General features: G+C 42.4%; 1 protein-coding gene across 2 annotated transcripts in view; it reads right to left on the bottom strand.

Moving 5' to 3' along the window:
* Positions 1-13,096, bottom strand: part of AASS (aminoadipate-semialdehyde synthase) — a 63,013-nt gene extending 49,917 nt beyond the window's left edge. For both annotated transcript variants that reach the window (XM_047763536.1, XM_047763537.1), the window contains exons 1-2: positions 12,962-13,096; positions 1,613-1,837 (exon numbers count right to left, since the gene is read on the bottom strand). In XM_047763536.1, the coding sequence (XP_047619492.1) occupies positions 1,613-1,822 (210 nt within the window). In that variant the 5' untranslated portion in view covers positions 1,823-1,837; positions 12,962-13,096. The remainder of the gene's footprint in view (positions 1-1,612; positions 1,838-12,961) is intronic.
* Positions 13,097-15,719: the final 2,623 nt, after the last annotated feature.

Below are 15,719 nucleotides of genomic sequence, written 5' to 3'. Positions count from 1 at the left end.
GCAGAAAAAAAAACAAAACAAAACTTAGATGCATGATAAAATCAGAAAATCATTGCTTTGCAAGTTTCCATGTAAAAATTCAGGCCAAGATTATCGATGGATACTAACATTAACTGAAAGCTTGTTGAGAAACAGGAGATTCACAGGTCTCCAAATATCACCGCCAAATGACACAGTAATTATGAAGGGAGAACACTACAGATCTGGGAGCAACCAGCTCAGTCAAGTCACATGTCCTAACCATGTGACAAAAACTGGATATTTTCTGTCTGATGTGATACAATGGGAAATATATATCACTTATAAAATATTTATGTCAAAAGTGCTTAACCTGAATCTAATCAAAAGGGAAAAACTAGACTAGTTACACCCAGAAGCAGAGCATTCTGCAAGTTGATTGGCCCGGACTCTGCAAAAAGAGTCAATGTCAACGAAAGCCAAAAGAGGGGTGGGGGCTGCTGTTCTAGATTAAAAGAACTAAAGACACATAATAATAAATGCAATGAATCTTAATTAAGCCTCTATTAACATAAAAACCATAAAAGACATTTGAGACATGGGGAATATGAAACAGGCTATGTGAGATGATATTGTGGAATTAGTAATTTCTTAGGTGTGAAAACGATACAGTGTTTTATGTTGGAAGGTGATTTATTCCTAGGAAACGCATACTGAAGCATTTGCTAATAAAGCATTAAGGTCCACAGCATATTTTCAGTGGCTCAGGGAAGGAAAACCATATGCATATCTTTAAACTAAAAATAAAAGTCAAGGAGTTCCTGTCATGACTGGGCGGTAATGAACCCGACTAGTATCCATGAGGACGAGGGTTCGATCCCTGGCCTTGCTCAGTGGGTTAAGGATCTGGTGTTGCCATGAGCTGTGGTGTAGGTTGCAGACATGGCTCGGATCCAACATTGCTGTGGCTGTGGTGTAGGCCAGCGGCTACAGCTCTGATTCTACCCCTAGCCTGGGAACCTCCACATGCTGCAGGTGCAGCCATAAAATAAAATAAATAATAAAATAAAATAAATAATAAAATAAAGTAAAATAAATTAAAATAAAATAAATTAAAATAAATAAAATAATAAAAATAAAATAAAATAAAATAATAAAATAAGATAAAATACAAGTCAAACCTGGGCCATAAGATTATTGTGAAGAACAAACGAAATGATGAATGCGAAGGGCTTCGCCCAGCGGCTGGCAAGGTAAATGCTCATGAACCAACTCTACTCAGTGAAGAGTTTCCTGGAGTCATCTGTCTCCCCCGCCCTAGAACCAGGGTCACACACAAAGGAGAGAGTGACTGACGAAGGAGAGAATGACTGATGGAGGGCATCTCCTAAAAGCCATCCTTTCATCCCTCAGCTGGAGAAAGCATGGAATGGGGTGAAAATAATCCCTACTGGCTAAATTCTGGGCCCAAGAAAGGATTCTAACTAGAAATCGCCTTATAACTATAGAATCTCATTATAACCAAAGTCAAGGAATATTGCCATGTGGTCCTTAAGTGACCCTAGCAAACATTTTCTTTGCACTCAGATGCTCGCTGTTTTTCGTACACAGGGTCATTTTACTCCTCTATATTTAGAAAAATGGAAATATTTACCTTATCATGAATGGCCCGCCGATTGGAAGGCTGTATTAAGACCTTGTATCCCAGATTGGTGATCCCTTTGACGTGCCGGGGGGCCAGGGGCGCCCGCCTCTCCCAGGCATTCACATCCTCCCTCCTCAGCGCCATCACCGCCTTGTGGTGAAGCCCCTTGGGGAGGCTGAGCCTCAGCCTGCCCAGCTTGGGCCTAGAGAGTCGCAGCATCTCGAAACCTGGTGACTGCAAAGATACTGTAAGAGCAGGACAACACAAGGCAGGAGGGCTCACAGGGCAGTTCTGGTCTCCGGAGAAATCTGCTGTAAAATTCAACCAGCTCAGCTGGTTCACAGACGCAAGAGGGAGAACGGGGAGGCAAAACTGGATGAAGTAAAGGGTTCCTTCACCCAAACAAATCCAACTTCCATAGATGAAGGTTTTTCCAAAATCAAAAAATGTCCCAAGCAACGTATGGGATGCTAACCACCATCTGCTGAGCCGAAATCATTTTGTAAATATGTATTTTAAACATACATTTTACAAACATATATTCAGCACAAACATTTTAAGCAAGTTAATACAATACTAATACAGGAAGGTAATTTATGCCAATTTTGATGACATAAAGTTTATTTTTTCTTTTTTTCTTATTAAACTATAGATGATTTACAGCGTGGTACCAATTTCTGCTGTATAGCAAAGTGACTCAGTTATACACGTATTTCCCAGGAGATTGGATATAGTTCCCTGTGTTACACATACAGCAAGACCTTGTTGTCTATCCATTCTAAGTGTAATAGTTTGCATCTATCTACTAACCTCAAACTCCACATCCATCCCACTCCCTCCCCTCTCCCCCTTGGCAACCAAAAGTCTGTGATCTATTTCTGTTTTGTAGATAGGTTCATGTGTGCCCTATTTTCGATACCACATATAAGTGATATCATATGGTATTTGTCTTTCTCTTCCTTACTTCACTTAGCATAAGAACCTCTAGTTGACCTGATGACATAAAGTTTAAAATCCTGTAATAGTGTGTAAGAGTCTTGACAATCCAGCTCCCACCTCTCAAATTTCACCTCTGACCGTTTCCTCAACTAGTTCTACTCAATGTGGATTTTAAAGCCCATTGTCAGGGAACTGCTTTTTACTGGTCCAGGATGAGACACACGTAGAAATAGAAAGTAAGCATCTAGAAACCTTTATATCCCAAGATCATTTTTCTAGTGATTCATCGATATTGAATTTTATCAAAGCATTTGTCCTGGCAGATTGAAATTTAGGAAAACAAAACAAGCCAACAAATATGTTTTTCATGTTTCACGGGGGTTAGAAGCTGAAGAAGCATGGCCCTAAACCCTCCTCCCCACCTGAGACCCCCCAGCCTCCCTTCACTGACTCTCTTTGTTACTCTAAACATGCTCATTCCCTTTACAGAGGTTCCTCTCCATACCACACCCTCCTGCTGGTGCATTAGGCCTGGACCCGTCTTAAACACTTTTCTAAATCCTATCCCAGATTTTAAAACCCTAGTTACTTATTCCATTAAGAAATATTTATAGGAGGCTTACTATGTGTCAGCACAGAGTAAATTTTATAGAAAATTTTAAAGCATAAATAGCAAACACTATTCTGTCCCTCTTCAAATTACATAAACTTAGTAGTCAAAGGTCATTTCTAACTATAATTTGCTGAACTGTGTGGATGCTAAATCTTAGTCTTCTATGTTTAAGGATGGCATGAAAATATAGAGACTAGATGATTTTACCTTTTCTAGAAATTCCCTACCAATAATTACCAACATATAGCAACATTCCTCTGGAATCTATTTTCGTTACATCAGACTGCAATCTCTAAATCAGACCCGGAGCTCCCATCGTGGTACAGTGGAAATGAATCTGACTAGGTAGGAACCATGAGGTTGTGGCTTCGATCCCTGGCCTTGCTCAGTAGGTTAAGGATCTGGTGTTGCCATGAACTATACTGTAGGTGGAAGACGCAGCTCAGATCTGGTGTTGCTGTGGCTGTGGTGTAGGCCGGCAGCTGTAGCTCCGATTCGACCCCTAGCCTGGGAAACTTCCATATGCCTCAGGCATGGCCCTAAAAAAAAAATAAAGTAAATCAGATCCACTTTATAGGCAGGGAAGTGGAACATATGAGAACATTTCCTGGGGGCAAACTACCTGTCACCTAGAAAATTTATAGGACAACTCACAACACAACTGACTAAAAGAATAAAGCAAATAGCACAGAGTCCAGCCAAGAAGGCTTTAAGAAGCCCAGGGGCAGAGAGAGAAAACTTGCCGCAAACAGCAAGCCAACATGCTGATGCTCAGGAGCGCAGGCAAACCTTTACTCAGGCCAAACTACGGATGATCAACATCTGTAAAAGACTGTGACATTACTCTAAGTTTTTGTTTATTTATATAGTCTTGTTTTTAAAGGAGGCCACGTTAAAGCCAAGCCAAGCTTGAGCCCATAACATTTATTCTCCCCCAAGCCAAAGAAAAATTTTTTATTTTTTTATTTTTATTTTTTTTTATTTTCCCACTGTACAGCAAGGGAGTCAGGTTATCCTTACATGTATACATTACAATTACATTTTTTCCCCCACCCTTTCTTCTGTTGCAACATGAGTATCTAGACAAAGTTCTCAATGCTATTCAGCAGGATCTCCTTGTAAATCTATTCTAAGTTGTGTCTGATAAGCCCAAGCTCCCGATCCCTCCCACTCCCTCCCCCTCCCATCAGGCAGCCACAAGTCTCTTCTCCAAGTCCATGATTTTCCCAAAGAAAAATTTATAGAACTTGAATCCGTATGTTTGCAAATGAAATCAATTCCAAAGGCAAGTGTGATCCTTCTGAACACATGGCTGAGCCCAGAAAGGGCCCCATCTTCCCAGCAGGGGTTGTATCTCACATACCATTGGTGACCAAGTGACCCTAACCCTCTATACTTAGAAGGTGTTCTTGGCACCAAGATGAGAGAACATGTTTAAATAATTCAGTCTCTCTCCTCAGCCCAAACTTGATTTACAACCACGGCCTCCCCCTCTCTCGCTCTCCCCTCCTACCTCCTTTGTCTGCAAGTTGAGGGGGGCCGTGGTGTGAGAGGAGACACAGACACACACACACATGTAATACTGCACACATATGTTTGCAAAGGCCGACTTCCCAAGGGGACTGGTGCAGCAGAGGCTGACGGGCATTTTATTGGGGAAGCTACTTTCACTTTCACTTCTTCTAGGGGACTTTTGAATCACAGTTCCTGACGCTGTTTTTAAAGAAATGTGACAATAGCTACCACTGATTTAACGTTATATGCCAAGCACTAGGCTGAGCGCTTTACAGACATTACTTTATTTCCTCCTTGAGAAAATCTTACTAAACAGACACTATCATTATCCTCACTTTACGGATGAAGAAACTGGAGTGAAAGCCGACTACCATGGTTGCCTTAAAGCAGAAACAGAATCCCTAGGTTAATATTTACAGGGGAGTTCCCATCATGGCTCAGCGGTAATGAACCTGACTAGTATCCATGAGGATGCAGGCTCGATCCCTGGCCCTGCTCAGTGGGTTAAGAATCCAGCATTGCCACGAGCTGTGCTACAGGTCAGAGATGCAGCTTGAATCCCACGTTGCTGTGGCTGTGGTGAAGGCCAGCAGCTGCAGCTCCGATTTGACCCCTAGCCTGGGAACCTCCATATGCCACGGGTGCGGCCCTAAAAAGCAAAAAAAAAAAAAAAAAGATTTGATTATAGCGTGTCTGATTTTGTTAGTAATTGCTTGAACCTTGAAACTTTGTCTCAGCCCGGAACCGTCTGAGACCACTACTCATTTCATTTTCATGTGATCAGGAAATATATAACAACGAAACTTTCTGAATTGCTCTGAGGTAGGCCATTGCAGGTGTCTGGTATTTCATAGAAACACCAGGTGGGCCGTTCTGGGTTTCCCTGTTCTGGATTTTGTGGGCTTTTCCAAGAATATCGGGAAGTAGATGTGATGTATATTTCTGAAAAACACCTTCAAGCGGAAGCAAGGCAGTGAGACTCTGCAGTTACCACTGGCTGTAGTGAAGCTACCTGACAGCGCTGCGTGCTGATAAGAGCCTGTAGCCTGAGCAAGGAGGATGTGGAAAGGCAACAGGAGGAAAAAGCAAAGGAAAGAGGGAAAATGAGGAGGCGGAAGCAGAGATGAGAAATAAGGGGAGAAATTGAAGTATCACACAGAAAAGGATGGGGAACAGGGCTCTTCCCCTAACAAGTTCTCAGAAGTCTTCCCTTCAAGATGTGATGAAAGGCCAACATTTCAAATAGCATTAAAAGAAAATTTTAAAAGATTCTTTTCTGTATAAAACAAGAACAGCCCTATGACACACCTTTTCCCGTACCTGAGATTGACTGGGAATTTGAACTGCCTCTAAACATCATGGGAATATTGTGGTGCAGCACTGAGATAGGAGGGAATCAGTGGATGGCCTCTAGCAATAGGAGAGCACACTACATGGCATGGCAGCACCTCCCCTCTCCCCGTTTCTTCATGGGAGAGAAGACTTCAGAATTCATTTTAATTTACCTATCTTGCAAATTACCTACCTTGGTGATGCACCCATGAGAACTGGGGTGAGAAGGGGAACATGCTTAATTGTTCTTGGTATTTTCTATCATTTTCAAAAGAAATGAGAGAGAAAATGGTCACTAGAGAAAAAAGACAGAGATAGATGACAGATAGATAGCTAGATGGATAGGCAGAGCTTCCCACTCCATACAGAAACCATCATTTTTTTCAGTGACTATGACATACGCCATGGTCTTTTGTACATCATTACCCTAAAGAGCATGATGGGATAAAAGATTTTATGAGGTGTGTTCATGAAAAGACTATGCCTGAGGGAAAGCCACCTTGAAGGGCAGGGGACCCCTTATGAGGTTGGGAAGGTCCTTTCAAATGGTGAGCAGACTGGTTTTTTGTACAGTTACATGGACTAATAACAGTCGTATTTAGTCATTTGCTTCTAGCACGAAAGTTTTCTAGTATTTTTGTAAAAAAATAAGAAAACCCAGAAATGTTCTTTTGGAGCTATCATTTGCCCATGGATTGTGGCAGAGGTGTTTTGATGTTCTTTCTTTGATGAGAAATACATTTGAGGGGTACCTGAGGCGTGCATATCATGATGTCAGGTCCTTACAAAGAGCAGCAACCCAGTTCCCTGCTCATTTTCATAAGATCCAGCAGATCCCAAACCAACACCTGTTGGTGAATTATCGATTATTAATTATAGCTGAGTATTAGAGTCAGAATGGACCTGAGAGAAGATAATCGAAAATATGATGATATAAATGAAGGCAGTGTGCCCCACATAAATAAGAAATTTTTTATCTTTCGTAAAAGCATTTTCCAGACATCTATGGATGAATCATAATAAAATGGTCTGCTATTCTGGTTGGTATAACTTTTCAATGTAACTACATTAGGTTAAATTTGAATGCTCTTGTTCAGGTAGTACTCATGCCATAAAATGATGCAATTGATTTATGCTGGTCTTCACAAGTTAGAGCAGTAGGTAGATAAAAATAGCTGAGATCTACACAGAGGTTTTTATTCTTCCATCAAATGTTCAAAACTCCTTTCAGTCTCTTTGGTCCTTTCCATAACATCAATCTACTCAGAAAACTTTTTAAACCTATAAAACACCTACCAAAACCAGAACAATGCACAAGCAAACACAAGAGCTTAAGTACAAAAAGGAACTGGATGTGGCCCTTTCTAATTTCTGTTGTTTCCATTAGGATATGTAAAATGGATTTCAAATTCATTATTAAAGACATTTTAAGGCCAAATCATCTCTCCCTCGCCCCCCCCTCCCAAATCAGAGATGTGCCTTTTGTCCTTATATATCTTTAAAATAATTCCACTAGAACACAATTCAGTAATTCAAACTAAAACTACCAAATTACATGGGGAGCTTTCTCAGTGTCAAGTTATTTGCAATAATCAGGCATACATTTTGGTTGAATATTGAGAGACGAAGGATGGAGTAGCTTTGAGCTGAAAAATAAAGTAATGGGTGAGAAATGCAAATGATTTATATCCACACTTCCAGTTCATTCCAAAAATGTTAAGTGTGTTTAAGAAGCGGAGTGCCCATTGTGGCTCAGCAGTAACGAACCTGACTAGTTCCCATGAGGATACAGGTTCGATCCTTGGCCTTGCTCAGTGGGTTAAGGATCTGGCACTGCCGTGACCTATGGTATAGGTCACAGACACAGCTCAGATCTCATATTTCTGTGGCTGTGGTGGAGGCCAGCGACTACAGTTCTGATTCGACCCCTAGCCTGGGAACTTCCATATGCTGTGGGTCCGGCCCTAAAAAGACAAAAAAAAAAAAAAAAAAAACACATGGTTTCCTAGGAAGCCCTGCTACTATACACAAGGATAGGCAGCTCCATGGCCATGAGTCTTGACCCACACTACCTATTTAGTACCTAGAGCATATTAATCCTGGATTAGGATCCAGGATTAGGTCCACAAGAGTTGCAAGTTAATAGAACAACTGGTGATGACCTAGAACTAATCCAAACACCTCCCAACCCCAAGGCTTGCTAGAACTAGGCTTGGGCATGCAGGAACACTAACCTCCATGCTTTTATTTCTTGTTGCATGGCTAATATTCTTTTAAACTCCTTCCAAAAGAGTTAGCTAGAAGTAAAAACCAGTACACTTGGGGTATGTCTATTAGTGTTAATCTGATCTAAGAATATTTATAATTCTCCAGCCCATCAGCTACTCAGAGTCATCCACAGGTATAAGACCTATGAATTTCCTGGTCTCTAGCCCACAAATTTAGCTTCACTGAGATGGAATTTTGCAGTTAGTTCTGAATTGGAGTCTAATCCAAAATATTTATCTGCTTACTTGCCTGTCTCTTTGCTAACTCTAAATTCTTTGAGGAAATGAATTGTGTTTTCATCATCTCTGTATCCCAAGTGATTGCTGCATAGGAAAACTCAACTGTTTGAGGAAAGAATAAATAAATGAGCAAATTCAAATGACTCTCATAAAAACCATTGGACTAGAATAAGAACAGGAACTCATATCTCCCATCCCACAACTATGCCCCACAAAAGATCTAGTCTTTGCCAAGATCTCATAGACCAATGAACGTTATGAAATGCAATATAATATGATAGCAAAATACAGGCCTGGTTGCTGAGACAACCAGATATGATAAGGGGCTCCTTACTTGACCTCAGTCTTGTAATTCAGATTGGAATATAATACTAAAGTCATTTTCAGATCTAATATACTTGATTATATTAAGTATAATAGTGGCTGGGAAATGTGGGTTATAAAAGCCTTAAAATTTTATGTTTTCTTCTAGGAGTTTTATAGACATGTTTTTATAACATGGCTTTTATAACCCATGTTAAACCTCCTAGAGGAAAACATAGGCCAAACACTCTCTGACATAAACCACAGCAACATCTTCCCAGATCCACCTCTCAGAGGATTGACAATAAAAACAAAAATAAACAAATGGGACCTAATCAAACTTGAAAGTTTCTGCACAGCAAAGGAAACCCTAAACAACACAAAAAGACAACCCACAGAATAGAAGAAAATCTTTGAGAGTGAATCAACTGACAAAGGATTAATCTCCAAAATTTAGAAACACCTTCTGCAGCTCCATACCAAAAAAACCAACAAGCCTATCAAAAAAACGGGCAGAAGATCTCAACAGACAGTTCTCCAAAGAAGACATACAGATGGCCGAGAAACACATGAAAAGATGTTCAACATCACTCATTATTAGAGAAATGCAAATCAAAACCATGATGAGGTACCACCTTACACCAGCCAGAATGGCCATCATCCAAAAATCTACAAACAAGAAGTGCTGGAGAGAGTGTGGAGAAAAAGAAACACTAGCACACCGTGGGTGGGATTGTAAATTGGTGAAACCACTGTGGAAAGCAGTATGGAGATTCCTCAGAAAACAAAACATAGAACTCCCATTTGATCCAGCAATCTCACTCCTGGGCATCTACCCAGAGAAAACCATGACTCGCAAAGACACATGTACTCCCATGTTCATTGCAGCACTATTTACAATAGCCAAGACATGGAAGCAACCTAAATGTCCATCGACAGAGGAGTGGATCCAGAGGATGTGGTACATATACACAATGGAATATTACTCAGCCATGAAAAAGAACAAAATACCGGCACTTTTAGCAACATGGATGGACCTAGAAATTATCATGCAAAGTGAAGTCAGACATACAATGAGACACCAACATCAAATGCTTTCACTGACATGTGGAATCTGAAAAAAGGACCAACTGAACTTCTTTGCAGAATAGACACTGACTCACAGACATTGAAAAACTTATGGTCTCCAGAGGAGACAGTTTGGGGGGGTGGGGGGATATGCCTGGGCTGTGGGATGGAAATCCTGTGAAATTAGATTGTTATGATCATTATACAACTACAGATGTGATAAATTCATTTGAGTAATAAAAAAAAATATTTAAAAAATAAATAAATAAACATATAAAAACACACACAAAAAAAAGCCTTAGAATTTTAGAACATCAGGAGTTCCCATCGTGGCGCAGTGGTTAACGAATCTGACTAGGAACCATGAGGTGGCGGGTTCGATCCCTGGCCTTGCTCAGTGGGTTAAGGGTCTGGCGTTGACATGAGCTGTGGTATGGGTTGCAGACACAGCTCAGATCCTGAGTTGCTGTGGCTCTGGCATAGGCTGGCAGCTACAGCTCTGACTCGACCCCTAGCCTGGGAACCTCCATATGCTGCAGGAGCAGCTCAAGAAAACACACACACACACACACACAAGAATTTTAGAATATCAACTCTGACTCATGAAGATCCAGCTAAATGAAGTACATTAAACAGGGAAACAAAATACCAAAAACACTATAGAGGAAGACAATATTTTCACCAAAGTTACCTGCATTAACTGCAGTGACACAAACCCAGAGCTTACACCAGGCGGGGGACAGCTATCTCAAAGGAATTCTGACTCCGCTCCTCCACAAATGGCCTGGGTTCCTCAGTTTCCCACTTACTCTATGACCTTGGCAAGTAACCTGTCTGTGCCTCATCTGCAAAATGGGAATCACATGAATATCCACCTCTTGGGACTATTGCGAAGTTTATTTGAGCTCGGGATGCATAAAGTGCTGAACACTGCCTTGCATGCCCAAACACTCAACAATTGTTAAGAAAAAGGCCACAAGCCTTCCCACTCCTCAAAGGTGAGGGCAGCCATTATCACCGTGAGAAGACAGCACTTTCCCTTCCTCTGGTCACACTGTGGGAAGGAAGCCTTCACAACGGCTCCATGTTAAACCTCCTTCGTACTTTTTTAGGGAAAAGGGAAACAGGGCCCAGCGGGCCTTCTCTTTAACTTCACTCCTTATGAATGAGTGTTTAAGATAAATAACTTCTTGTTTTAATACTGTATTTCATCAAATTTAAAACACATTCTTTCACATTTTTAGCATCCCTGGAATGGGGAAGCATCTTACAATTGTCTGAATATAGTAGTAATATGGTTGGTTATTTCCCCTTCCAAATGGATAGCATTTTTGCAATTCCACAACTTCCATAGAATTGGGGGGGGGGGGCCTCACCAAAGCAACTTGCCACTGTTTGTAATGTTATCTCCATGAGAAAATTAATATAAGAATCTTTGGAAGAGTAAAAACTTTTTTGTTAAATGGGCACTGCTTACACACCAAAGATCATTTCCTAAATTCTGAACCAAAGTCTGCTACTGCTTAAATTAAGGATTAGTTAGCTAAGGGGGAAAATTTTCAATTATAAATAAATCACAGTTCTGATGATGCTGTCGCCAATAACAAGTGAGATGGATAAAATGATTTTCTGGAGACTGGAAAGTCACTTGGGGACACTGGCTTAAACTTTTGTCCTCCTAACGAACTCATTTTGCAGAATAGCCACCAGATTACATCACTAGAAGGGAGAGAAAGAAAAGAAAGAGAGAAAGAGAGAAAGAAAAGGAGAGAAAGAAAAGAAGAGAAAGAAAAGAAAGGAAAGAAAGGAAAGAAAGAAAAGAAAGGAAAGAAAGGAAGAAAGAAAAGAAAGGAAAGAAAGGAAGAAAGAAAAGCTAGCAATTGAGAGGGAGGAAGGAGGGCAGGAAGGAGGGGAAAAGAAAAGGGAAAAAAGAAAAGAGGAAGAAAGGGGTATTTCAAGTGACAAAATACATACAACACAGATGTACATGTGTCTACACCAAGTGCCATGGGTTATTCATTTTTTCGGGAAAAAGTATATAAAAACCACACGCCTAAGTCAATGACTGTTCAGTCCCATCCCGTGTACAGCTAGGTCGCTGTAATCACAGCTACGTTTGCACCACATTCCGATAACTGACCGCCCACAACGTCAAAAAATGTTCATCTTTGTTCAAGTTATTAAACACATACTCTCTCTCCCGCTCCACCCCATTCTCACTCTCCTAAAATCTGCCTGAAAAGCACACTTCTTCCAGAAGTAGTCAAGACCTTCAGCTTCTACCAGCGCCCCCTCCCCGGGCAAACGCTCAACTGGCCCACACAACCCCTGCGGGGTCACAGAGGTCTCAGGAGTTCAGGAGACGCGGACATCCAAGGCAACCAACTTTCTCACTTCTCCTAAATCTTGTAGAGGATGGACTAGGAGCGACAGCTTCCGGAGGCGGAGGGGGGTGGTCTCCATCTCAGAGAGCATGGCCAGTCCCTTACGGGCAGAGTGAAGAAGTTTGTAAGCTGAGCTTGGTTGAGCAGGCCAGAGCTGAAGATCACCAGTAACTGCACAGAAGGAATGTGGGGCGCGCGCGCGGGGGCTGGGGGTGCTGCCCGCCAGAATCTCGGTCAACCACCCCCCGCTGCCAACCTAGCTAAAAAAGCACACACTCCAGAATTAACATGCGGTTTGTTCTACGGCTTCAACACCACTCCTTTTCTCCCCAGCAACCGCTCCCCGCCTCAGCCGTCGCCAAAAAAGAAAAAAAATCTAAATTGCCATCCCTTTGCTTTTCTGTGCAGTAATTGCGGAGCTGCGCCCACTGTCCCCCAACTCCCACTCCTCGCTCTCCGGGAAACGCTGGGAGGGGAGGCCTGGCGAGGAAGCCCCAGTGCTCACCACCCTTTTCCCCATGCTCTTTCCGGCAACGGGCCCGCGTCTGCGGAGCTCCCGGGTCGCCAGCTCGCAGGGAGGAGGCAGAGCTGGCTCGCACTCCCCGCCGAAAGGCAGAGCCCGGTCAGCGATCCCCAAACTAACCTCACGGGCTGAGCCCACTGCCCATCTGCTCAGCCCCCTAGCACCCCTCCTCACCTCGTCCGGTCCCTGCAGCCTCTGTGCTCCAGGGGCCAGGAAGGTTAGGCTCCGAATTCCAGGCAGAAATTGGGGTGGGGGCCGTGAGGAGGAGGTGTTTGCTCAACTTCTCAGAACGTCATGATTCTTCCTCCGCAGCCAATCAGCGGCCGCCCTGAGGGAACAACCTTCTCCTCTGCCAATGGGCGGCGCTGCCAGGTGCTAGGTCATGCCCTGCCCCTGCCCCTCCCCGAAAAGCCTTCTGCCTTTTGGATCTCCGACCTACGTCAGAGACCTGGGGGCATCACGTCCTCCCAGGAAGGTTACTGACCAGGGTTGTAACTGTCAATAGAAGACAGGCGTGGATGGAGAAGGACAAAAGTAGTCTGGGCACAAGCTCAACAGATGCTTGAATCTCCCGGAAAAAAAAATTTTTGAGCTCATGTGTATCACGCTTGTTTAGTGGTATACACTTCTCAAAGCATTTTCACCTCATAACAAGTCTGTGAAGCCAGATGACAGTTCTTAGAGTAATTTTAGAGTCCAGAAAACTGAGACAGAGAAATTAAGGGCAGTGTATTCACATCCGATGATTATTCATTTTCATTAAAGAATTTAATAATTTTAGTAATGAATTTTCATTTTTATGAATAGTGTGTAGTCCAGAGGGTTTTTGCTCAAGCCAATGAGATGATCAGAGTTGTATGCCTAAGGGAATATGGTCTAGATAGTGCATAGAAGGTGTTTAAATGCGAGTGATAGTAAAGGAATTTTAAAGGAGAGGGTCAACACCATGAGTAGAGGAAGAACTGAAGCAATTCAGTGTTTCAGGTTTGGCTAAGTGGGCGATTAGGGAGTTGGTGATATCAAGAACGGTGCAAGGAAACAGAGCAAGAAGGGAAGGCTTTACAGGAGCAATTAGTAATATGATTTTGGACATGTAAATCTAAAGATACAGAGGAAACTCCAACTTCCAGAGAAAACTCTAATTTTCCCTGAAATTGTAGATCTGAGTGGAGTTTATAAAAATGTTTTAGGTTCAAGATTTTTGACATGAGAGTTTAATACTTAAATATACTTGTAACACATGTAAGAAAAGTGTGTCGAAGAAAGTTATAAAAACAGAAGGGAAGGCATTCCCGTCGTGGTGCAGCGGAAACGAATCCAACTAGGAACCATGAGGTTGTGGGTTCGATCCCTGGCCTCACTCAGTGTGTTAAGGATCTGGTGTTGCTGTAGCTGTGGTACAGGCCGGCAGCTGTACCTCTGATTAGATCTTTAGCCTGGGAACCTCCATATGCTGCAGGTGCAGCCATAAAAAACAAAAACAAACAAAAACAGAAGGGAAGATTATATGCTGGCCATTGACTCTCCAGGAAAATCACAGAGGGACTGCAAGTGTTTTCTCAGCCTCTAGTGCCGAAGCTAGGCTTCACAAAATGTATTTCCCCCATCCCTGTAGGGCCACTTAGCCAGGACTTTCAAAGAATATTAGACTGGATTTTTTTTTTTTTTTTTTTTAGGGCCACACCTGAGGCTGACAACATTTTGAAAGGTGTTTATTGTTAAATAAGCGTGATGGTCATGAGCTCGAAACTTTTTCCAGGAGATACACACATCTATTTAATCTGCGATGCCCAAACTATTTTACCCAAAGTCCTTCACCCAATGTGTGAGTTCCTTCAAGATGTAGCCAAAAATCTGCCACCTCAGCTTTATGTCTACAGCTAAAAATCAGCCTGAAAAGAACACTGAAACATAGTCTGTGCTTTGCTATCTCTGAAGGATTAAGAGACTGGGTCAGAATTCTTACTTTTCCCCCTCTAGGTATAAAATCATGGACAAGTTACTTCGTTTAAAAAAAAAATAAAATAAAAGCCCAGGTTTCCTTATCTGTTAATAGGAAAAGAATAGGGACGACTTCGTGGGATCAAGATGAAGGTAAAATGAGACGATGTCCAAGATGCTCTGCTAAGTGGCTAAAGAAACAGGCAATTATTTACCTCCCCAGCATCTCACATTGTCTACTTAGGTGTACTTCTTGCCATTCCAACTGCATACATTAGGAGACCTGCAAGGAGTGTGTTTAGGGATAAAGGAGGGCAACCAAAGTGGTGATGCACCCCGGGAGTAGCAACCGGGAGAATTACCTGCAGGCTTTGCTAGGGCCCGGGGAAGACGGAGTTACCAGAACTCAGAAAGAGCTCCAGCTGCGGTCTTGCTGACGCTCTAGCTAGAGCCACCAGACCGTAGTGGCTTTTGACAGCAATGAAGATGCCTAAGGAATCAATAGGGAGCTACTTAAGGCAGGGGTCAGTAAGTTTGTTCTGTAAAGGGCCAGAAAATTAGTAATTTAGGTTTGCAGGCCTTAAGGCCTCTGGCACAGTTACCCAACTCTGTCATAAAAAGAGAGTAAAAGCAGCCACAGACAATACTTCAATGGATGGGCATGGCAGTATGCCAATAAAACTTTATTTTTAGGAGCTCATGTCGTGGCGCAGCAGAAACAAATCTGTCTAGGAAACATGAGGTTTATAAAAATTAACTACAGGCTAGATTTGGGCTGAGGGTTACAATTTGCAGACCCCTGGCCTGTGGAATGCATAAACCCTACCCTCCTTTCCTGCCCTCCCTTCTCCTGTCAGTGCCTTCCACGAACTGAACACAAGGAAAGCCAGAGGGTCGATAGAGTCACAAAGTCAGGCCCTCAGGGACAGAGCAGGAAGAGAAGGGGGAAGAAATTCTAGTCAAAGCTTCATAGGAGAAGATCCAGCACAAA

The sequence above is a fragment of the Phacochoerus africanus genome, chromosome 16, assembly GCF_016906955.1.
Source record: "Phacochoerus africanus isolate WHEZ1 chromosome 16, ROS_Pafr_v1, whole genome shotgun sequence".
Taxonomy (NCBI): Eukaryota; Metazoa; Chordata; class Mammalia; order Artiodactyla; family Suidae; genus Phacochoerus; species Phacochoerus africanus.
This window is presented reverse-complemented; position numbering and strand designations above follow the sequence as displayed.